The sequence below is a fragment of the Parasteatoda tepidariorum genome, chromosome 1 (genome assembly GCF_043381705.1).
Source record: "Parasteatoda tepidariorum isolate YZ-2023 chromosome 1, CAS_Ptep_4.0, whole genome shotgun sequence".
In the NCBI taxonomy this organism is placed as follows: Eukaryota; Metazoa; Arthropoda; class Arachnida; order Araneae; family Theridiidae; genus Parasteatoda; species Parasteatoda tepidariorum.
This window is the reverse complement of record NC_092204.1, coordinates 3753218-3779422: the sequence shown is the minus strand read 5'-3', so window position 1 is coordinate 3779422 and position 26205 is coordinate 3753218. Positions and strand designations below refer to the sequence as shown.

The window sequence follows — 26205 nt, the reverse complement described above, 5'->3', positions numbered from 1 at the left end:
ATGTTTCCCCAAACCTTGGCCTATAGTCCACTGTGCTGCTCTAGTGCGAAGTAAATAAAGTACCTATAGGTGCATCAACTTATGCTGCTTCCTTTATCACTGCCCAATTTAAATGTGGCCTATCATGGTGAACTGTAGGTTAGAATTTCTGATTCGCGCGAAACTAAAACAATAAAACAAAAATATCATTCAATTTTTATGAAATTTTTTTATTCACAGCTCAAGAAGTATTTATGGGATCTCTTTGGTCCCATATCTCAAAAAATAAACTCACCCACTTACTGCATAATAAAAATTAAAAGAAAAAAAGAATTCTAAAATTTATCAAACAGCAGCGGTCGCCATACCAACGCATGCAATGACGACGCATGCGCACTGTTTACTGTTACTCTCGAACACGTGGTAAGAAGGCTCACCATTGCTGTAGTAGTGTTTCAAGATAGTACATGGCATAAATTTGGCAATTTTTCACTACAAAACATCTATGTAGAAATGGTGTCATTGCCTCGTAAATTTATCTTGGTAACAAATAACAAGAAAAATGAAAATATATTCAACTAAGTTTTTACTGATTACCATGAAAGCTTAAGCAGTTAATTGTATAGGAATGTTGTCGTGGTAAAAAGATGTAAGAAAGTCTATTTAGTTAAGAAAATATTATTTTACTCAATGTAATTTTTTCCCTTAATATCTATTAGGAAGAATGAAACTGCAGTTTCCTCTGATAAAAATATCTTCGGGAAAATAAAAGAAATATTTTTTTTAAACTTCGCTTTAGTAAGCAATTTTGAAAAGATTCAAATAAGATAAATATTTTCATTATAAAATAAAGTCGGCAATTGCATCTTTTAAAAATCTTATTTGACGTGACCTTTAGAAAAATGAAAAAATTTGAAGGTATTATATATGATAAAGTATCAAAATTGGTGTTTTAACTTTGATTCATAAAAAATTTCTATTTTTTGTTTTGTTCTGTTTTTGTTTCCTAGTTTGTTTGTTTTTCTAGTTTATTTTGGTTTACATAAAATTTCTAGTTTAAAGGTATTAAATCCAAAAAAAGTATTAAAAGTTTCAAAATTTTTAATTTTAATCGATAAAATAAAAAAAAATTCTGTTTTTGCATCTTCTCCACTAAAAACTCAAAATATATATATATATANCTTTGATTCATAAAAAATTTCTATTTTTTGTTTTGTTCTGTTTTTGTTTCCTAGTTTGTTTTTCTAGTTTATTTTGGTTTACATAAAATCTCTAGTTTAAAGGTATTAAATCCAAAAAAATTATCGAAAGTGGTGTTTTTAATTTTAATTTATAAAATAAAAAAAATAAAATTCTGTTTTTGTATCTTCTCCAATAAAAACTCAAAAAAAAAAAATCAAATATAAACAAACTCCAATAAAACTTAAAAGTAGAAAGAAAAAAAGTCAACGCAATAAATAATTATTTAAATTTGGAGTACCGAATCTCTTAGTACAAATATACCAATTTACGTTCATCCTTTTCGAAGTTTTACAAGTTGCATCATTTTCTCAAAATGTACTCCAGTAATTGATGTAATTAATTAGGATGAAATAAATTATTCCTATCAAAATAATATTTGTTTGCATTCATGAAAAAGAAAAATCATTTTTCTCTTCGTTTTTGTTGAGTAAATATGTATCGTGTTCGCAATTAATAAAAACATGTTTCGTTTGTTACCCTAATTCACGTGACTTAGGAGGAAATATAATGAAAATGATTATAAGGAGGAAAAATCAAACGAGAAGAAATTCTGGTAGGTATTACGAAATGAGAAAAAATTCCAATCAAGGGAGAGTGCGTATAAAATAAATTAACAAATTTCCGTGGTCGTAATATTGGTTTTTAAATAGTTGCGTAGACGTAATTAATTTTTTTGTCAAGTCTGGCTTTTTGTCGTAATATTGAAAATCTTTATTTTATTTATTTACACCGGATATCTAAGAATCCATAACCACGTTAGCATCTTTTTTTTATCAGTTTTATTAAATAATAAAAAACTGTGTTATGATTTTATATTCACATTTATTATCATAAACATTTATTACACCAGGAATTACAGAAAATGATGAGTTTACCTGCGTCAGAAAAAAATTAAAATTCGACAATCTTAATGGAAAGAAAATAAACAAAATAGTAAAAATTAGTAAAAAACCTTGATATGAAAAAAACAACTTTTTAACGAAATGAGTTAAATAAATTTTAATTAAAGAAATTACGTGCTCCTGACTGTTGTAAAATAAAAACCTGCTTATTATAAGCATTTATTACACCAAAAATTACATGAAATGATGAATTTACTTGCGTCAGAAAAAATTTAAATTCGAAGGATAATTTTAATAGAAAGAAAATAAACTAACTAGTTAAAATTAGTAAAAAACCTTGAAATTTTAAAAAAAAATTAACGAAATGAATTAAATAAATATAATATAATAAAAGAAACTACGTCCTCCTGATTTTTTTTATTCCATTTAAACCAGATAATTTTCATTTTGTGTGCTTTTTTTTTACAAATATTATTAAAGAAATTGAATTTACTTAAAACTAAAAATATTTTTGCTTCCTTATTATATTCGTTATTATGTTTCCCTTTAGTTGCTCCAATAATGAAATTTTCGTAAATTCACCGCAAACCTGTTTCAATTCTTTTTTCGTGAATTTTTAATTCCGCAAAAAATAATTGGACGCTTCTACTTTAAGAAGACCCACACCTATGCTGTCAGCGCCAACTAATCTTTATCAGCAAAATGGCGAATTAAAGTTGATCTAAGTTTCTCTGCATAAGTTAGAATGTTAATTAGCGACAATTTAATTTTTGCGAAAAGTTATTATTTGCCATGTAGTACATAAAAAAAGAAGACATTTTGATTTGTGAGAACATCATGGGATATCGCTTTTGAGCACTTCTTACCAAGTACTCGCAACAATTATTGCGAAAAGATTGAAACCCAATGCAGAAAAACACAATAGGCGACAATCAGTGTGGTTTTAGAACTGCTAGATCTACTACTGACCAAATTTTTAGTACTAGGCTTGTGCTGGAAAAATTTTTGAACAAAACATCAAACTTGAGCCGTGATGGCTCAGGGGATAGAGCGTTCGCCTTCCGATGAGGTGAACCCAGGTTCAAATCCTAGTCATGGCTGGTCGATACGAATTCCGCATCCATCTTGCACTGAACACAGTGCTGACGTAAAATATCCTCAATGGTAGACGGATCATGGGTTAGAGTCTTCTTGCCGTCAGGGTAACGGTGGGAGATTTTCGTGCTTTTCCTCTCCATGTAACGCAAATGCGGGTTAGTCCCATCAAAAAGTCCACCGCTAACGCAAATTTCTCCCAATACTTGATCCAGGAGTTCTCTTGTCTTCTGGATTGGATTCAAAATGACAAGGCCACGGAGTTGAATATTAGTAGTCGTAAACCCATAAAATTGGGGCGGCTGTTCAACGACGGTTAGGTCTAATTACTACTTAGGTCAATGAGGAAAAATTTTATTTTAGTTACTTTTTATTAACTAATTACAATTTTTCTCTCGTATAAAACTAAAATTAATTTAATTAAATTAAATTTAAATAAATTAAATTAGTTATTTAAATAAATTAAATTAGTTATTTAAATAAATTATTTAATTAAATTTAAATTAATTATTTAATTAAATTTAAATTAATTATTTAATTAAATTTAAATAAATTAAATTTAATTAAATAATTTAATTAATAAATTAATATTTGAAAAAAACTGTATTATGATCAAGTGTCATAATACAGTTTGTATTTGACAAGTTTGTATTTGAACTTGAGTGGAGATGAATAAAAAGTATTTTTATTAAAGATTGAAAATTTGAACAAGATGTGATGAACAAGATGTTTGAACATGTGAAGATTTGAACAAGATATATGAGGAGAGCGTGAACTAATTAATAGTAGGAATTGGAAAAAAAAAAAGCAAATTAAATTAAATGAATTTTTTTTATCCAAAAAATATTTTTTCTAAGCTTTATATTCTAAAATATTCCCTAATCAAAAATCTACAAAAATTGGAAGATGAAGACCAAGGACCGGAAAAAAGATGAGCTGTATGGTAAAGGAGGCCAAGGTCCTTCATAGAAAGTAATATCACTCTGGAATCTGAAATTACTATTTTTTATCTATTGTTATTTAAATGAAGTGATTTGAAAAGAACCTGAAAAACACATAGTCTAGCACAAATTTGGAATTTTGCGAAGAATAGACGAAATAATACATTTTTTTTATCATTCTGCAATTGGATTGTGTAGACAAATTATTCCTTACAAATTATTTTTGGTGAGCAGATAATGGAAACAACTATGTACAAAAACAATTCTTTTCTCTGGGATGTTTCAATATCTGTTTTCATTTATGATTTTAAATACAATAAAATAATTATTGTATTTGGGATCAAGAATTATTAAATTGTTCTTACTGATCATATTCTTTTGACTAAACTTATGTCTCCACTTGACAAGCATATTGGATCCCCAAATACGCTATTAAATTGCTCTTATAGACCTTAATTTTTAGTTTTACCTCTTATAGACTTTAACTTAGCAGCTGAAAAAATTCGAAATCAAGATAAAGAACGGACAGCCCCTGCACAAATTATTAGGCACAAGATTCTATGTAAAATCTTATTTATCAGATGATACTATGCAGCTTTATTGTTTTTATGCAACCTGGAACTTGTTTATACTTGTTCGTGTATCAATTGATTAAATTAGACGATATATAATATAAATTCGACGATATATTATATAAATGTAGAATACTTATTATATCAAGCATTATATTAGTATATTATAATAATTAGACCCAATTATTAGATTAACTTTAGTTTTTTAATAATGACGTGTTTTGCACGAGTTTATAGGCAATACTTTTATATTTAAGCATACATGTAATGGGTTTTTATTAGGGAGATTTTTTTATATACTTCCTATTTGTATTTATTATTAACCTATTGCATGACAATGTTAACCCATTGAAACTGGAACGTAAACAAATGCAAACAGTCTCTTAAAAACAATAAAGCTGTATAGTATCACGTGATAATTAAGATTTTAATTTGGACAGGAACTGTAGAATTTAACTTAGGCCACTAAGAAAATTCGAAATCAAGATAAAGGAACGTAGAAGAGCAAAGAATGCAGAACACTCATTTTTTTCTTTTCGGTTCCTTAATGACAGGAAGACAATCTTTTGATAGATACTTAACATCTCTCTATACAATTCTTTCTTTTTTTTTCAGCCCCGAAATAATCTCATTTTGAACAGGATGCGCCCCATTGAGAGAAATATTCTTTTTAATTGGGCCATTTAAAGGAACTCGCACTTCTGTTTTGACCTTCCAAAAGTGCGTTATTAAAATGTTGAGAAACACATTGCTCTAATCAATCCCCATTTATGGTACGTTTTTGAACAAGAGCTTCCAAGCTGAAGTGTTCGAATCTACACTCCCTGCCCAAATTACTAGACGCACTATAAGATTCTATGCTATTCTATTCTATGCTATTCTATTCTATGCTATTCAATTCTATGCTATTCAATTCTATGCTATTCTATTCTATGCTATTCTATTCTATGCTATTCTATTCTATGCTATGCTATTCTATTCTATGCTATTCTATTCTATGCTATTCTATTCTATGCTATTTTATTTCTTTAATTTTAATTTATTTCGATTTTAGGACAGTTTAAATAAACAAGTTTAAAAGAACTACACAAGTAGTTTAAAGTTTTTTTTTTCCTCAATCCACTACATTGAAAGAAAAAACTTATAAAATATATATAACAATCAATAGCAATTATTTTATTATTATTTATTTGCTGTTTTTATTATCTGGGGAGTGGGGAGTAATTCAGTCACTGAATATGGGAATATTTTATTGTTTATTTACATTGATCTCCGTTGCTGAATGTTTTGCTCTAGAACAAATTGCAAAATAAATAAATAGAATATGAAATTTATTTCCCAAAATATTCTTTTTTAAAGTACTTCTACGAAACCTTTATTGTTTTTGTAAAAAGAAAAAAAAATCATAAAAAAAATGCTGGTTTGTTTGGAACCTTAAAGCAACAGTTAGCGGATGAATTATTAGGATTTACGGATGAATTATTAGGTAATGTAGTTTTTAAATACTAAAGCTTTTTGTAATGAAAAATTATTTATTTGAAGATAATCTGTAATAAATATNTATATATCATTTTAAAAAAAAAAAACTCTTATGTGTGTTTACCGAGTAGCGATAAGATCTATTCAAAAATGTATTTAGTTGGGATAGATATTTTTTTTATAACCGTTGTTGAACAGTCGACCCAATTTTGGGTTTACGACTACTAATGTTCAACTCCGTAGTCTTGAGATTTTGAACCCAATCTAGAAGACAAGGAAACCCCTGTATCGAGTAGTGGGAGAAATTTGCCTTCGTGGAGGACTTTTTTGATGGAACCAACCAGCATTTGCGTTACATGAAGAGGAAGACCACGAGAATATCCCACGGTTGGCCTGATACAAGGGGACTCTAACCCATGATCCGTCTACCACTAAGGATATTTTACGTTAGCAGTTTGGTCTGTGCAAGCCGGAGACAGAACTCACATCGACCAGAAATCGCTGGGATTCGAACCTGGTTCAACTCATTGGAAGGCGAGCGCTCTATTCCCTGAGCTATCACGACTCTTTTAAATATTAAAGCTTTTCGTAAAAAATAAAATAAAAGAAAAAACATTTTGGTAAAAATTTTTTTTTTTATTTGAAGATAATCTGTGTAAACAACATTGACAAAAAAAAAATCTCTTTTATGCATGTTTACCGCGTATCGATAAGATTTATTTGAAAATGAATTTGGTTGGAATAGATAATTTGAAAGATAACTTCTCCGATCAGTCAAGTCTCTCAGATTTTATTTTCGAAGTGCAGTTGAACTTGTTCTGATTTTTTTTTCTTTCGCGGATAATCGTGATATTGTGTGGAGTCTAAATTCCGCGAACCTGGTATCGAGTCATTCAAAAATGACCAAAGAATTTAAATATTCGTTGAAAAAATAAAAATGACGGAGGATTTCGAAAATTAATTTTTAAAAAAATACAACCGGAAGATTTTTAAAATGATTAGCAGAAAAAATGAGCCAAAATTTTAAAAATCAATTGAAGTAATTACCAAAGATTGTAAAAATCAATTAAAGAAATATTACCAAAGATTCTAAAAATCAATTACAGAAATATTTCTAAACATTCCAAAAATCAATAAAAAAAATATTACCAAAGATTCTAAAAATCAATTAAAGAAATATTACCGAAGATTCTAGAAATCAATTAAAGAAATATTACCGAAGATTCTAGAAATCAATTAAAGAAAAATAAGATTTTAAAAATTAATTGAGGAAAAAATAGATTGGATGTTTGTTAACAAATTAGGAAGAGTGTATTATAACAGATTCAAACAGTTCATTCTGCCGATTTAGCGCTCTAATTTCAATCAAAATCGATTATATGAGTAAATGCAAGATTTAAAAATCGACACATTACAAGAAAAGGATGAGGTTTTATTTAAATGAGTAGTGTTATTGAGCGATTAAAAAAAAACTTAAAATAAGTCAATTTAATCAATAAAAATGCCGGAATATTGCTTTGCTATGGGTTATATTGCTGCGTTCTTCTTAAAAAACTGTCTTATTTATTTGATTTTTCAAAAGCAGTCAACAGATAGTTGGCTAGTTTGTACAAATAAAAGTAATTCTCACAGTGGTATACCTGCAAGTGACATTTTATTTTTTATTTTTTATTTTTAATTTTATAACCGTCGTTGAACAGCCGACCCAGTTTCATGGGTTTACGACTACTAATGTTCAACTCCGTAGCCTTGTAATTTTGAACCAATCCAGAAGACAAGGAAACTCCTGGATCAGTACCCCCAGAGGTATTGATTTGTTATGGGAACATGGAGGACTTTGAGACTCGACAGATTTAACGTGCATCAGACACCATTTACTACACGGGGAGTCTTCGGCCGGCGAGGATCGAACCCACGACCTCTTGGACATGGGCCCAGCACCCTACCGATCAGGCTATCCCGGCCTTGCAAGTGACATTGTGTGGATGTCTCGATCCTGATTGGCTGTTGAAACGTGGTATTTGTTTACGTTAGCAACTGCTCTTTCCACTCTTTTTCGAGTAAGCCAAGCATCCATTTTTCTTAAATGATACAATCTGTATTCTTACGCAAAGATTCTTTCCCAAAGATTTCAATTCTTTCACTATATATTTCTTACTTAACATAAAGACAGGCCGAAGCTGTGTAGAACATAAACTAATTATGCATCGAAGTTGCCAGGTACACAAAACAAAAATTACATCACATGTTATTATAAAACACATAAACATATAATAAATCTAATTCAGGAAAGTCGCACTAGAGCTGCACAATGGGCTATTGGCGACGGTCTGGGAAACATCTTCTACGATGATCCGAAGACATGCCATCGCTATTCTGATCCTCTGCAGAGGGAATGCCTCCCCTGCCTTGGTAGCCCGACGAATTGTAAGCGAAATCAAGCTCTTAACGGTAGAACAGTTTAACGAGGACCGATACCACACACCCTAGGTTCCTACGCAATCTGATCAAAGTGGTTACCCACCCGCTTACCGACCGCAGCCAGTGATGCTGGACTTCGGTGCTCTTAAGTGCCACTGCCCAGTATGCACTGAGAACACTGATATGTTTCTCCTAATCTATCCTCAGCAGATATTAAAATATTGAATGAATATCAACGCATAAATTAATATCAAATCGGATATAACAAATAATTCGGACATTCACCTAAGCGACTATGTAATTCTTGACATTCATCGGTGAAAGTCGACATTCTCTTGATTCCGATCATTCACGGCAAAGAAAGCTGATATTATGAAAGTGGAAAAAAATGAATAGATGTTAAGTATAGAAAGGCAAATAATTAAAATAAAATAAATGAAAATTGAATAAAAAAAATTGTATAAATAAAGTGAAATGAATATCCCGGTCAAGTCCAGTTTTTTTTTTTCTTTCTTTCATAAGGATTTGCTGAAGCAGTGTTGCCAGCTTGGGCTGCAAGTAGCGGATAGGGCTACTTTTATAAGTCCCCGCTACCCGCTTCTTTTTGAGCTACTCGTTATTTTCGAACGCTACAAATCTTAAAAATGCTCTATTTTTTTTTTTTTAAATTTTCTAAAATTAATAAAGAAATAATTTTTTTCCCTTCCCATTATAAAATGATTCTGAAAAGTCTGTAGTTTCTTCATCTTTTTTAAAAAGGACATTTTTTTTTTCTTCGTGTTGTTGAAAACGCATTCGCTTTAGTTTTGGATTTTTGATTTGTTTTGTTGCGTGGAGTCTAGAATCTTTCCATGTCTATACACTGTGGGCCAGAAAACTATGATCTTTGGCCGAAAGTAAAAAAATTAATTTTTCCACTAAAGTATGTGTTGCCAGTTTTAATATATCCCAAATTTAGTATTCATAATCATTCCAAACACTATAATTTACTTTTTGGACCGACGAGAGTACAATGTAATGAAAAATAAGTTTAAAATAATTTTTTTAATGTAACTTTCAGATTTTTATTTCAGAAATATATATAGGAATTTGACCTTTCTGTTACATTTTTATCAGAGTAATTAGTCTGAAATTATAGTACAATTTTTCAATGTGTTGGATTAGTTAATACTCTTGACAGATTTATAGTTTATATCTTATCATTTGACATTTTACAATGTTTGAATGACTTTCGAAACTTATTCCCAAACAGTTCCATGAGGTAATTAGTTAAAAAAAATTTTTTTGTCTTCTTAGATGTTTCTTCTTTCGAAAAAACCTGCCTCATGTTGCCCATATTGCAAAGGTGGACTCAATATACCGAAAAACAAAAATTAGGTTTTTTTTATTCATGTTTTCGCGTTATTTTGTAATATTACTTCGGAAATATAATTTGCCTTTCATTTTTAATATAAAATTACGAAAATTATTATATTTTCATTGATATATTTTATTATTTAAACATACTATATTATTTTTTTATTTTTGCTCGCCATATTTCAGCCGCTATTTTGTTATTTTGGGTATTTTTAGTCTATTTCAAAATTTCAACTTTGAATTCAATTTACCTGCACATAGAAACCCCTAAATAAAACTCTTCAAATTTTGAAACAAATTTTATCGAAATACTAATTTTGGCCACGAAACCTTGGATTCTGGCCCACTGTGCTATGTTTCAAATAGGCTCGTGAAATAGCAAAGATATATATTGAAAAATGCAAGATGAGTATGATGGGAAAAAATCTCCATTATTAATCGTTTATCTTCTGGGAAAATAAATCACGTGACCTTTAATCTGAGTAAAAACGAAATATTGAATTTGACGAAATTTTTAATACAATGCATTGAAATTTAACTTTTTTTTAAAAATTTATTACACATATACATAAACTTATTTTTTTTTTTGGGCTATAATACACAAAATGTTCGAATCCGCTGATTTTGGAGCTCTCATTTGTCGCTACCTTTTGATCTTAAATTCTGGCAACACTGTGCTGAAGTTGGGTTTAGAAAAAGAAAAAAATGAGTTGATTTAATTGAGATTAGTTTGGAAAAAATAACATAAAAATTTACAACTTTATTTCACTTTTTTAAAAAAATATGTTAATTATTCCCTGGTTGAATGATAAGTTTTTAAGTAATTAATGGCTAATATTTTGTTTTGCCTACATATATAGATATTTTATTGCATAGATGTATAAAAGATTGCAACCTTTTAATTGCTCAAAGACGTTCAAAGGTAAGATTTTGACACACTTGTCTGAGAATTCAAAAAAAAGAGAAGAAAAAAAGAGAGAGAGAGCATTTTTTTACTTGGAATGTTTAAAAAGAAAAACCTCCACAAAACTTGGATAAGGTAGATAAGATAAAAATTAAGATACGAGAAGCTTTTTGTGTAAGTATTCATACTTACATATTTTGAAAGATAATAAACGTCACAAAGAGGCTAGGAGTGTACAAATCTTTAAAATTTCAATTTTTTCATCTAATTTAAATAAACTAAACTCATCAACCTATTTGGTTGCTTCTTATTACTTTTTATTCAGCACAATCTTTTAGAATGAATTTGCAGAAGATAAATTACAACAGTCGATAAATAATCATTAATTAAAGCAAGAAAGAAAAAAACGTGAAAGAAGCATTTAAAACTGTAATACTTTCGAATAAATATGAACTTCACAAAAAAATGTTTATTTCTTTATGAATGTGCCCCTTTGTGCAAGTTAAATTTTAACTCTGCTGTTGTATTTTGGTGGGTTGTAGATCGTCTCGAGTAGTATTTTTTACTACAAGTTTAACAGTTAATAATTCTCGAACTAATATTCAAAAATTATTTTTTTTCCAAATTGATCTTTTATTCGAAAATCAGACAATGGTGATTATACCAATCAGTTTTATTTAACTTTTTTAGCCAAGCTATTTTTTTTTTATAAAAATTTTTCTTTCCTGAGTATTTAGACCCTGAATTTAAAACTTAACTGATCAAATGTTGATATATAGCCATAGAATTTTTACATTTAATGCTTTTAGCTGCTGTTGGTGACTAACCATTAAAAATTTGGATTACTTTTAATAAATTTTACGATGTTTTCATTTGAAGAATAATAATATGTATATTTAGAATCGAATGTTTGTGCTCAAAAAAGATATTAAGAATAATAATTATTATTGATATTTGGCAACAAAAAGTTCAAGAAAAGGAGTTTGAATAATTTTAAAAATTTCTTCAAATTGAATTTTCGTTTATTTTATTTACGTCTTTAAAACCCTGGTCTCAGGTTGGTTATAATGCAAAATATAGCTTTTTCTTCTCAGGGTATGTCAGAACTCCTATTCTAGGTTTAAAATTGAATAATTCTAGTAAGCGTGCAGAATTTGAAAATTAGGAATTTCATATAATTCTTTTTATAAAAAAGTGAGATTTCTGAGATTTTGAACAAATAGCCTTCAAAGAAAAGAACTCTTCTATAATAATTTGCATAATCCTTTATCATCTGAGCGATAAATTCACTTTATTCTGATTTTATAAGCGGAATATTAATTTTATTGCGACCGAGAGGAAAAGGAACCGAATGCGTAACTCAAAAGAGTGGCAGTTTACGATGCTGCGACAAGAAGAGATAATGCGTGCGTAATCGACTTGGGTTTTATAATATTCCAGATTTATCCCAGCTTTCGTTCGTAAACATCGCTCAACCTCTGTCTCTTCAGTTTATACCGAACTATTTAAATGTCACGAGTTAAGTTACGACTGATTTTTTAAAGCTCGGAACGGTTGTAAATCACGTCACCAAATCCTGATCTCAATTCAAAATGTTCACTCTTCTTCTTCTTCAGCATTTCAAATGAAAGATTATGATTGTAAATAACAAAAATATACGTTGGAAATATCTACGTTTTATTCGCAACAACAACACTGTATTGTGTTTTGGGGAAGAATTAAATATTGATTAAAAGCTTTGATGACAGTTTTCGTTTTGTCGTGATTGTATTCCACAGTTAGTTTTTTACTGAGCTCTTCCTAAATATATGAATGGTTGATTGAAACAATGATCTGTCACGTGATTATTGATTTGAAATCTGGAAGCGTGAGAACTGGAGATGAAGAATTGAAACTTACCAATTAAACATGATGAAAAGCCCAGACGAAGATAAACAAAAATTAAGAGTTGAAACAAAGTGAAATAATTGCTTGCGATTTAAAAACGTGTCTTAATAAATTAGATTAATCTCTCTCACTGCGTAATTTTTTAATTTTTTCAGCAAAATAGGTTCGAAAATTGCGTAATTTTTTTTTATTGCAGATTTTAATTCTTTACATATTTTAGAGTTTAAATGTAAAATTTTTTTGCAAAGAGTTTTTTTTCCTTCCTAATGCTTAGCATTTTAAAAAGTGAATGGTGCTTATGTTCTATTTTCGTTTTTTAAAAGCCCTTAAAGGTGCTTTTTCTAGTGGGTATTTTTAAAAAGTGTGGTTCATTAGTGGGGTTAGTTTTACTTTTTCGAAACTGAGATTTTTTCTTAACCATGTCGATTTTCATGACTTATTATGCAAAGGCGTGGTTTTCACATTGTTCTATTCAACTTTTTCACAATCCATTTCGGCATACCGTCGCTCCATAGCGTATTAAAGCGCCCATCGTTTCACAGGTTTGATGAATTACCCGCTGGTACGCATGTGCCTCTACTGAGCTGGGTTCAGTGAGATTCTTGCACTCTCATGTGCAACTGTGCTGCATTTTGCGAGATATTCTCAATTTCTGGCGACATTTTCCACCCTCTGAAATTGAACCGAAAAATTTATCGATATTTTTGTGGTGGTTAATATAATTAAGAAAAGAGTTCTCTGTCAGAAACTAGTTTTTTTTATTATGACCATGTAAAGTTTCTGTTAAATTATTTTGCATTTTGAAAATGTATTTGGCGCTTATGTATATTTTCCAATAATTAAAAAGTACTTAAAAGGTGCTTATTTTGTTTTGAAAGATTTGGCTACGCACCCTGACAGAATTCAATCATTAAAAAGAGGTTATTGGAAAATTCAAATCTAAGAATAATCATATAAAAATAAAACTTTGAAAATTAATCCTAGTTTAATTATGACTTATTCCGTGAAATTTAAAAGTAAAACGTATATGCAAATGAAAATATGCTCAAGTTTTTGTTAAAAAAAAATATTCATCGCCATCTTCCGAGAGATTTTCATTAATTTCATCAATTTCAACTATCTTCAATATACTTGAAATCAGAGTCAAATCTGCTATCATTGTCGCAAATATTATCAGATGTTGTTGTTGCAGGTCATTAAGTCAATGGATGCGATTGTTCTTGTTTTCCAGTGGTGGCATCTATGTCCAAGAGTTCGACTTCTGCCACACCCATACGTCACACCTGTTCATACATCCATTTAATCATCCTAAGATCGTAATTTTGACCTGAACCAGTAAACGATCGATCTCCAATTAAGTACTCCCAGAGGTATAATTTGTTTCGGGAACATGGAGGACTTTATGACCCGACAGATTTGACTTGCACTAGTCACCATTTACTACATGGGGAGTCCGGCCATAATTTTTTTAAATTAATTATAATGAAACGGCTTATGGGAATTATCACCTTGTAGTAAGAATTTCCCTTTTTAAAAACATTTTTTGCGTAACTCTACCTTTTTGTTTTCAGAATCGTGTGATATTAACTTTTTTTTAATAAAAAGCTTAGATTCTTTGTAAGCTTATATATACCTTGTAAAACATTTATTTTTTCTAATGTTCTTTGTAAAGACAGTAGATTTGTATTTTAGGTGAAACCTATGATGCCGGAAAATGCGCTGTTTCCTGATATCTTACCTATAAGATAACACTTCAGGAACTGTGAGACACCACTTTTTACTTTCCTTTCTTGTAAGTATTTTATTCTTATAATAATTCCAAATGCATCTTATAATAAGTCCCGCAGTGGACTGATCGTTAAATGACGGTTCTCAGTAGAGCACCGATGTCAAGCATCACTGGCTGCGGTCAGTAAGCGGGAGGGTGCCCACTTGGATCACCCTGCCTAGGAACTGAAGATGCGAGGTATGGGTTCTCCTTAAACTGTTCTACCGTAAAGTGCTCGACTTCGCTTGCTGGTTGACGGGCTATCGAAGCGGGGTCGCCATCCCCTCTGCAGAGGATCAAAATTGTGATGGCATGTCTTCGGATCATCGCTCAGGGATGTTTCCCAGACCGTCGCCAATAGCCCATTGTGCAACCTTAGTGCGAGATAAATAAACCACAACATTTACTATACGCAATCAATTTATTTTGATATGTTGGTATGTGCTTTATTTACGTCGCACTATGGGTTATTAGCGACGGTCGGGGAAACATCCCTTAGGATGATCCGAAGACATGAAATCGCAATTTTGATCCCTGGCAGAGGGGATTGCTCCGCTGCTTTGGTAGCCCGACTACCTTGCGCGCAACTGTAGAACAGTTGATGACTGATACCGCTCACAATCAGTCCCTAGGCAGACTGATCAAAGTGGTCACCCACCCGCTCACTGACAGCAGCCAGTGATGCTTGACTTCAGTGCTCTACTGGGAACCGTGTCCTTACGGGATTAATTTATTTCGAAGAACTTTTCTTTCGCCGAAGTTTGTTTTTATGAATAACATATTTTCATTTATCATAAAGAGTTTTGTTTTTTTTGAAAGTGTTCCAACTATGAAATATTTCGATGCTGAAAATGGAGCTTGGAAAGAAGTGGTCCCAGAAGACAACCATCGAGAGGTGGACGAGATATCTATGTCCTCCACTTCCATGGCTGGAGATCAAAAGTAATATTTTTATTTTGAAACCTAGATTTCAGTTCGTGACACATAGATTTCAGTTAAACATGGATTTCAGTTCGTGACACATAGATTTCAGTTCGTGACACATAGATTTCAGTTCGTGACACATAGATTTCATTTAAACATGGATTTCAGTTCGTGACACATAGATTTCAATTAAACATGGATTTCAGTTCGCGACTCATAGATTTCATTTAAACATAGATTTCAGTTCGTCACACATAGATTTCATTTAGACATAGATTTCAGTTCGTGACACATAGATTTCAGTTAAACAAGGATTTCAGTTAAACATAGATTTCAGTTAAACATAGATTTCAGTTCGCGACACATAGGTTTCAGTTCGTGACACATAGATTTCATTTAAACATGGATTTCATTTCGTGACTCATAGATTTCAGTTCGTGACACATAGATTTCATTTAAACATAGATTTCAGTTCGTGACACATAGATTTCAGTTCGTGACACATAGATTTCAGTTAAATATAGATTTCAGTTCGTGACACATAGATTTCATTTAAACATAGATTTCAATTCGCGACACATAGATTTCAGTTCGTGACACATTTTGAATAAAATCTTACATACATGGGATTCATATGCTTTGGTAATCAAAACAGAAGTTCGGAGGATGTCAGTATGTATGTTACCGCGAATGATCGAAATCAAAAGAATGTCGACTTTCACCGGTGAATGTCAATAATCACATAGTCGCTTTGGTGAATGTCTGAAATATTTGTTACATCCGATATTATTAAATTTATTCGATAATTTAATATCTGTTGAGGATTAGGAGAAACATTAGTGTTCGGAGTACCAATTAGATACATACATGGAGCTTAAAAAACACTGATGTAGGATATAACGGGACACTTGAGCTTAAAAACGGGCTAATCTATACCAGGCAGTGGCACTGAACCCCAAAGCATCAGTGTAGGGTATACCGGGCAGTGTCGCATAACTTTAATTAGTACGTATTTCGGACATTCACCAAAAAGACTCTGTGATTATAACCGTCAACGACCCATTTTTTTGGTTTTATGTATACTATTAATGTTCAAATGTGTAACCTTAAAATTTTGAAGACAAGGGAATACCTAGATCAAATATTGGGAGAAATCTGCTATCGTGGAGGACTTTTTGATGGAACTAACCCCCATTTGCGTTACATGGAGAGAAAAACCAAAAACTACGTAAACCTCCCACAGTTAGTCTGACCACAAAGGGACTCTAGCCCATGTAGGGTATACCGGGCAAATAATTACCGGGCAGTCGCACTGAACCTTGAAAAAATATAGATATAGGGCATACTGGGCAGTGACACTTAACTAGATCTAGCATATATTTGGGGCATTTGCCGAAGTGATTATGTCATTGTAAGCATTCTCCGGTGGAAGTCAACAACCAACGATTTTGGTCATTCACAGTAACATATACATTTATGACATTGTTACTAGAAAAACGCATACATTTCTATATTATTAAATTTTTCGCTTTCTTTCACTGGCATTCTGTTAAAAAAATTCATAAAAATAACTGTAATATTAAAGAAATCAGTAAGTTCCTAACTCTTTAATCCTTCAACGCAACTTCCGCCGCTGAGCATCTTTTGAGAACGACTGATCACGACAAAATTATAACCACTATAAAAATATAACCTCTATAAATATAACTACTTGTCCTGTTACAAAACGCATGCTCTTAATTCTGAACTGCAATCATGATGTCGCTAAGAGTTAGCAGTATTGTTTACTCTTAACTTCAATTTTACCTTAATCGACAATTAAATCTTCGCTATAATACGCATTCACTCCATGGTGGTTCAGGGGTAGAGCGTTCGCTTTCCAATGAGGTGAACCGGGTTCGAATTCCAGCTAATCGATACGAATTCCGCATCCGGCTTGCACCGACCACAGTGCTGACGTAAAATATCCTCAGTAGCAGGCAGATCATGGTTTAGAGTACCCTTTCCATCAGGCTAACCGCGAGAGTTTTCCGTGGTTTTCCTCTATATGTAACGCAATTGCGGCTTAGTTCTTTAAAAAAATCCTCCACGAAGGCGAAATTTCTCCCAATATTTGATCCAGGAGTTTCCTTGTCTTCTGGATTGGATTCAAAATTACGAGACAGTGGAACATTAGTTATAGTAAACCCAAAATCGGGTCAGCTGTTCAACGACGGTTATAAAATAAAATAAAAAGAAATATATCGCGCATTCGGTACATTTTTGCTTTTCTTCAAACAAGCTGTTGTCTTTTCAGCAACCACCGAGGTTTACATCGCAGTCGCCACTCTCTGAAGAGTGTTGGGACAGATGGCGGGACAGGATCGGGTATTGTCCGTCTGACGAGGGGACTGTCTACCCGGCAGAGGAAGAGGGTGGTTCTCAAAAATGGGACAGTCAATCTTTCTAAAGAGCATGTCAGCAAGAGGAGGCAGAGATTTCTTCAGGACATATTCACAACTATGGTGGATATACAGTGGAGATACAACTTAATGGTGAATAAAATATACTTAGTTTTTTGTTTTGTTTTTGCTTCATAGCCTGTGGCCTCAACTAATTTTAAAGAGCAACTATTCTAAGGAACATTTTCTCTGAATATGGCAGTTTTTTTTTTGCATTAGATAACTTTAAATCCTTGCTTCTTATCAGATGGTAATGATTTTCGTGTTTATCTTGTGATTGGTCAGCAAATAATGAATATTTTTTGAGTTCATTGTTTGACGCCTCTTATAGTTGAACAGAAACAAACGGTCAAAAAATTACAAACGCCTGGAATTCTCGTAATAGTTATGGTAGCCGGTCAGTTTTCACTACCCGGTTACTACCCAAATTATTTTGCCGGATCCGGCAAAATGACTTGGGGATATTTCCGTATCGTGATCTGTCACGCCAATTGCAATCGCCAAGATGCCAAATAGATTTTAAACTTGTAAAGTTTTAAAAAGTTTCGAGTTGGTCCCTTTCTGTGATGTTCTTTTTTCTTTTCCTTTTTTTAGTTTTAGTTTCTCGCTGGCCGTTGCCCGGATGTTGCCAAAACTTGACGATTATTCTGCTACAGATCACGATACGGAAATCTTCCAAATAATTTTACAAACGAATAGTACTACTAACTAATAAACTAATAGTAGGAATGGGAAAAAGAGGCGCGGGGAGTCAGACAACTATAAAAGCATTGTTGTTATTGTTGTTGTTGTTAATTTACGTCGCACTAGAGCTGCACAATGGGCTATTGGCGACGGTCTGGGAAGCATCCCGGAGGATGATCCGAAGACATGCCATCACAATTTTGATCCTCTGCGGAGGGGATGGCACCCCCGCTTCGGGAACCCGACGACCTGCGCACGAAATCGAGCACTTTACGGTAGCACAGTTTAACGAGGCCCCATGCCGCACACCCTCGGTCCCAACGCAGACTGTTCCAAGTGGTCACCCACCCGCACACTGACCGCAACCAGTGATGCTTGACTTCGGTGATCTGGCTGGGAACCGTGTCTTAACGATCAGTCCACTGCGGGACGTAAATGTATAAATTGGGTGACGTGGACTACACGTGATACCACGTAACGTTCTTTATTAAATTTTTCTGACACTGCGAATATAAAATAATTAAATACTTAAATTTGCGCAATAATCAAATTTTTGTTCAAATAGAGCTATAGGTCTTTAAAATATGTGAAAAACTGAATCTCTTATAGTAAAATTTAAAACAAAGACTAACGCTTCACCCATCAGAAAATTCCATTTTGTTTTTCGCTCATTCCCTATTTAATGAATGAATTCATATTTGCAGAAAAAAAAACTGCATTCACATCAAGTGTGATCCACTACAAGTTTTAATAAAAATGTATTTGTACTTGAGTGGAGATGAATAAAAAGTATTTTATTAATAGATATAGGAAAAGTGAGAAATAATAGTAGAAATTCAAATAAATATTTCAGGTATTTGCTATGGGCTTTCTACTCAGTTGGCTGGGATTCGCTCTTATCTGGTGGCTAATCTGTCTTTCACATGGTGATTTTGACCATTTCGGCGAAGAGGACTGGACACCCTGCGTGTCGGAAGTTCACGATTTCGCTACAGCATTTCTGTTTTCAGTGGAAACTCAGCACACCATTGGTATGTACCACAAATAACCTTTTTTTTTAACAAAATATACTTTTAATAATTTTTATTAAGTATGCATTTTGTGTTTTTTGGGGGGGTTGACAGGTTATGGATCTCGATGTACCAGCGAGGAGTGCCCCGAAGCTATCTTCATCATGTGTGTACAGTCCATTACGGGAGTCATGATCCAGTGCTTCATGGCTGGGATCGTCTTCGCCAAACTATCGCGTCCCAAGAATAGATCCCAGACACTCATGTTCAGCCGTTACGCTTGCGTCTGTCTTCGAGACGGAAAACTGTGTTTCATGTTCCGAGTAGGAGACATGCGCAAGTCTCACATCATAGGAGCCACCATCAGTGCTTTGGTCATTCGAAGGAAAACAACAGCTGAAGGAGAAGTAAGTCAATTCATTTTTATAGTTTGGAATGTCTTTCGTGCGAAAAAGAATCTTCACATTTGTAATTTTTCTTTTGTCGTATGCCTGTTTAGGCAGTGGGGGTGCTATTGTTCCTGTTTTTCAGTGGCGCCATCTATGGCCAGGACTTTGACTTCTGCCACGCCATTCACACAACCACAACCCGTTTATAGGGCGGGTTACATTCACACACAAAGGAGAAAGGACATAGAACACACTCAGAGAGAAACAAACATCCATGCCTTGCCCGGGATTCGAGCCCAGGACCTTTCTGATGCAAGGACAGTTCCCTGCCCCCTACACAGGCCGATCGGCGCATTTGTTATTGGATACAATGATAGATTTGATTTTATAACCGTCGTTGAACAGCCGACCCAATTTTTAATTTTTGGGTTTTACGGCAGCTGAGATGAACTTTAAATAAATCATAAAAATTAAATAATAGAAAAATTAAGCTGAAAATCATAAGAATTAAAGAAACAAATACAATGTGGGAAAAACGAAACAATAACAACTTAGCACAACGAAGTCAATTTCAAAATCTTACCGAAGTTTATTTTTCTTTTTTTTTTAATTGATTAAAAGAGCATGATTTATATACATAATAATAAGATTCTATTTTCCATTGAATAGTAAATGAGTTATTGACCTTTCATAGGCCATATTGCCAAATATAACATTACTCATCTACGAACCATAGCGAATGCGAACTAACTGAAAAGGAAAAACAGGAATGATAACAAAATCTTTCTTGATTAGCAACATCCTGTGGCACCATCTGTTATGAAACAAAAGTAGAAACAGCTACTAATGTTTAACTCCGTAATCTTGTAATTTCAACTCAATCCAGAAGACAAGGGAATTTCTGGATCAAGCATTGGGAAAAAATCGTCTCCGTGGATGTCTTTTCGATGAAACTAACCAGCATTTGCATTACATGGAGAGGAAAACCACGAAGAACTCCAACGTTTATCCAAATCCATGATCCGTCTACCACTGAGGATATTTTACGTCAGCACTGTGGTCGGTGCAAGCCGGAAGCGCAATTCGTATCAACTAGTAATCGCTGGGATTCAAACTTGGGTCATCTCATTGGAGAGCAAATGCTCTATTCCCAGAGCCATCACGGCATTTTTGCAATACACTTTTCTCCTCTGCAAATTGTTCATTGCATTCCCGTTAATGATACTTTTTGGAGCTGTGGTGGCTCAGGGGATAGAGCATTCGCCTTCGAATGAGGTGAACCGAGTTCGAGTCCCAGCGATGATTGGTCGACACGAATTCCGTACCGATCACAGTGCTGGCGAAAANAATGTGGGAAAACGAATCAATAACAACTTAGAACAACGAAGTAAATTTCAAAATCTTACCGAAGTTTATTTTTCTTTTTTTTAATTGATTATAAGAGCATGATTTATATACATAGCAATAAGATTCTATTTTCCATTGAATAGTAAATGAGTTATTGACCTTTCATAGGCCATATTGCCAAATATAACATTACTCATCTACGAACCATGGCGAATGCGAACTAACTGAAAAGGAAAAACAGGAATGATAACAAAATCTTTCTTGAGTAGCAACATCCTGTGGCACCATCTGTTACGAAAAAAAGTCGAAACAGCTACTAATGTTTAACTCCGTAATCTTGTAATTTCCAAAAGACAAGGGAATTTCTGGATCAAGTATTGGGAAAAATTCGTCTCCGTGGATGTCTTTTCGATGAAACTAACCAGCATTTGCATTACATGGAGAGGAAAACCACGAAGAACTCCAACGTTTATCCAAATCCATGATCCGTCTACCACTGAGGATATTTTACGACAGCACTGTGGTCGGTGCAAGCCGGAAGCGCAATTCGTATCAACTAGTAATTGCTGGGATTCGAACTTGGGTCATCTCATTGGAATGCAAATGCTCTATCCCCAGAGCCATCACGGCATTTTTGCAATACACTTTTCTCCTCTGCAAATAGTTCATTGCATTCCCGTTAATGATACTTTTTGGAGCTGTGGTGGCTCAGGGGATAGAGCATTCGCCTTCGAATGAGGTGAACCGAGTTCGAGTCCCAGCGATGATTGGTCGACACGAATTCCGTACCGATCACAGTGCTGGCGAAAAATACCCGCAGGCTAATCGTGGAGGATTTACTATATTTTCCTCTCCGTGTCACGCAAATGCGAGTTAGTTCCTCCATCAAAAAGTCCTCCACGAAGGCAAATATCAAAAAGTTTTTTCGTCTTCTCAAATGGGTTCAAAATTACAAGGCTACGGAGTTAAACATTATTAATCACAAACCCAAAATTGGGTCGGCTGTTCAACGACAGTTATAAAATACGATTTTCATTCACACTGTTTTGATCTACAGGTAATTCCTTATTATCACACAATTTTGGACGTCCGTTTTGACAATGGAGGTGACTCCGTCTTCTTGATTTGGCCGGCAACCATTGTCCACGAGATCAACGAAGAAAGTCCATTTTTCCTTAAGTCTGCAGAAGACATGTTAAGAGAGAGATATGAGGTAGTGGTCATCCTCGAAGGTACGATTGAATCTACTGGACAATCAATCCAAGCGAGGTCCTCTTATATTGCAACAGAAATTCTATGGGGACATCGCTTTGACCAGGTAAAATAAGTGTGCACACTTGATTAAAATAAAGCTAATGTCTATAGAGCTTATGTATTTGTCTTGATCAAAGATATTTGTCTTGAAGTCGAAGCCCAGATAGCAAAATAAGGTTTATTTTCACTCAGCAAAAACCTTTCATTGTAAACCTAAATAGGTTTGTAATGCGGTTTACGTGTAAATATTTTAACCTTAAAACGAGATCTGTGACTATCTGATCTAATCTACGCACATTACCCTCATCCTAAACCTTGAAAAACAACCTTCTTTATAAAAACCTTAAATCGAAATTGACTTAAGGTTTTCAAGCAATAAGGTTAGTGACAGGTTTAAGGTTAGTGACAATAAAAAGAGAATTCCGACACAGTTGCAGAAAGCTTACAAGCTTTCTGAGAAAATATTTTATTTATAAGTATTTTTATAGGATGGTTAAAATTCAAATTATGGTCAAAGGCTTCTAGCTCTTGTTCCATAGAACGGATCCGAATAACGTTTCAAATGTATGTTATTTAGATAGGTTTTGTTCGGCAAAAAAATAGTTTTGTACTTTGCCAGTAGATGGCATTTTATTGCTAACACCACATGCTAATGATGTAACTAAATGCAATGCGTATTGTTAAACGACGCTTTACGCAAAAAGAGCACGTTAGTCGTTAGTCTAAGACGCCATAAGATGGAAATAGTTTGATCTGAAAAAACAAACATTCGAAGTTTCATTCGGATTATTTTAGTAGAAGTGAATTCACATTATTTTGCAAATTTCTAAAGCTGTAACAGAAAAAATATTATTTATAAACCGTAAAATGAGATGTAAGAGAATTTTTTAGCCGTTTTCAGAATAGGTTGTAACACATCTACTATTTCTCGCGTTGATCTAAAAAATTTGTCATTTGTTGGGCACATATTTAAAATCGATTAGTAATTTAATTTGATTTTAATCGATAAGGTATTTTAACATTCAGACTTGATAGATAATCCAAACAGTGTTGTTTATTTTATAAATCATGAAGTGTTAATGACGAGTAAAGATGCAGGTAATTGGTTTCTTGCTGATTTCAACGTTTCCTTATATATAACAGCTGCATAATTAATAATAATTATGCATAACAGTAGTATATTTGTATAAAATTTATTTTAATTCTTTTGCTATTTTGTTGTCTTCCTCAACACTGTTGTTGTTGTAGGCCATGCGATTTTTCTTGTTTTTTCCAGTGGTGCCATCTGTGGCCAAAAATTCGACTTCTGCCACACACACACACGTCACACCCGTTTATAGAGCGGAACCATTCGTACATCCATTCCACACATAAAGTAATTTTGACCTGAACCAGAAAATGATCCATCTCCAAATCAGTACCCCCAGAGGTATAATTTGTTATAGGAACATGGAGGACTTTGCGACCCGACAGATTTGACGTGCACGCATTTTTCAAAAAGCTTAAAAAAATGTTTCTTCCTTAATTGCTTAAATTAATTTACTCAGTAATACTCATTTTTTGCATCAGTTGTGAACTTGAATCAAAAAGGGTTGTTGAACTTTAATTTATTTTTTTCTCCAAAAGGTTGTAAGCTTTCGAAAGGAAACTGGCGAATACCTGGTGGATTACAGCAAATTCAATGCGACCAACGAAGTTCAAACTCCACTATGCAGTGCCCGTGATTTCGTGGAATACCAAAAGATGCTAAGCGAAGTGGCCAAAAACCCTTCCCTCATCCTCCAAAGGAGTAACTCCACACCTGCTGGGAGGGTCAGTGTTCCAGAGCCAACACCTGACATGCCACTCCTAGAAGAGGACATCAACTCATAACAAGTGAGATATCTTTCAAGAGATTGCCATTTGAATAGATTGCAAAATCATAATGCTCAAGTGAGAGTGGATTTTCGCACTATCGCTTTTTCATTGGCCTCATAATTTTCACTGCTCCGCTATTTTTTGTAGTACAAAAAAAATGGACAATCTTTTTACCACGGATATAACTTTTGATCTAATGAACTTCACGCTCAATCTTAATGGTTCAAGGAAATTACCACAAACATGCTAATTATTTAGAAGTGTAAATGATATTTTAAGTTACAAAAGCGTACTTCTTTAATTAGTTGGCCAGGTAGTTGGCCGAGTAGTCAGCGTGCCCGACTGTGCAGGCAGTGGCTGTTGGTTCGAATCCGGCTCACGGCATGGATGTTTCCCTCTCTGTGTGTTATTTTTCTTTCTCTAATGGCAGGTACTGATCTTTTACTACGTCCTTCACCCCGGAAGATGCCGGAAAAGTTGCTCATTGTATGTTACCCACTGGGCACCTGTAAACCTAAGTCACGGAGGTGAGTAACATTACCTACGCCACTCTGCCCACAGATACCCTTTCATAGCGTGGGTATCTGTGGACAACACAGAGGGAAACGTCCATGCCCAGAGCGGGAGTCGAACCCGCAGCCATTGGCTTTGCAGTCAGGCACGCTACCAAGCTCGGCCACCTTGGCCGGCTCTGTTGTGTGAAAGTGGCCCACCCTATAAATGGGTATCTGCGGGCAGTGTGGCGTAGGTAATGTTACTCGCCTCTGACCCACTGGGGAACATTAAAGGAGCAACACTTTTGAGGTGAAAAACGAAAGTTCAATGCCTGCCGTTAAAAAAAAAAAATTAATATTTTTTTTTTTTTTTTTTGACGAGTTTGGATTTCTGCCCCTCAAAATATGGGGGGGGGGGTGATATCCAGTTATCAGGGAAATATGGTTCCAATAGTTTGGTCAGGACAGCAGTCTAAAGTTTGAACCCATTAACGTTAATTTTACTCTTTGCTCATTTCGTTATATCTCAAGCTATACGGAGCTATATCGGAAGCTATCTAAAAAAGAACAATTGCTATCAATATTTAGCCACAAAAATTTTAGTATTAAAGTTTAATAAATCTAAACATCTTGAAATTGAAATGCAGTTTGGACTAATAAGAGTATTTTTTTTTCTTTATTTTTAGAATTTACACTGTCACTATAATTTAGCCTTTTTTTTTAGGTGAAAATGTATGTAGTATGATAGTGCAACACTGGATAATGTTTTGCTCTATTCTTAGTTTCCATCCAGATTTCTTTTATGGTTAAGATTCATAAAATAAATACTAGTTTACAAGATAACGGTGTATCCATTGCTATTTTAATTATGTCCAGTGTTTATGAATTTAAAACCTGTTTTGTGTTGTTTAAGTATTTCAAAAGGTGATTTTCTATTTAACGAATTTTCCATATAACGAACGTATCGGGATTTAGTGGCATCGTTAAATAGAGGCCCGGCTGCATTTCTTTATCGAAAGTTTCCAATAGGCAAAATTTGTAACACTCATTTAAGCTGTTTGAGCCATAACATACTCATTCTTGGAGTTCTAATTTGCCGCCGAAAGACACATTTTCTATGTTGATTTCTCGAATGCTTGTTGGCCAAATGCCTTCCATTTTGGCATAATAGATAATAACTGTATAGATAAGCAAAAAAAAAAATTCCTCAACAAATTTCAATTTTTTAAAAAATGTCAATTTTATCCTTCATCCTCTAAACTTTTACGTAATAGTAAATCGAAAATAACAAAATAATTATTCCATACTTATTAATATAA

General features: G+C 33.4%; 1 protein-coding gene across 2 annotated transcripts in view; it reads left to right on the top strand.

The window, feature by feature from the left end:
- LOC107437602 (G protein-activated inward rectifier potassium channel 3) overlaps positions 1–25629 on the top strand; it is a 39422-nt gene extending 13793 nt beyond the window's left edge. For both annotated transcript variants that reach the window (XM_043052324.2, XM_071182109.1), the window contains exons 2-9: positions 14411–14510; positions 15306–15428; positions 17707–17944; positions 19389–19566; positions 19660–19952; positions 22339–22599; positions 24162–24410; positions 25611–25629. In XM_043052324.2, the coding sequence (XP_042908258.1) occupies positions 15316–15428; positions 17707–17944; positions 19389–19566; positions 19660–19952; positions 22339–22599; positions 24162–24407 (1329 nt within the window). In that variant the 5' untranslated portion in view covers positions 14411–14510; positions 15306–15315 and the 3' untranslated portion in view covers positions 24408–24410; positions 25611–25629. The remainder of the gene's footprint in view (positions 1–14410; positions 14511–15305; positions 15429–17706; positions 17945–19388; positions 19567–19659; positions 19953–22338; positions 22600–24161; positions 24411–25610) is intronic.
- The last annotated feature ends 576 nt before the right edge of the window (positions 25630–26205 follow it).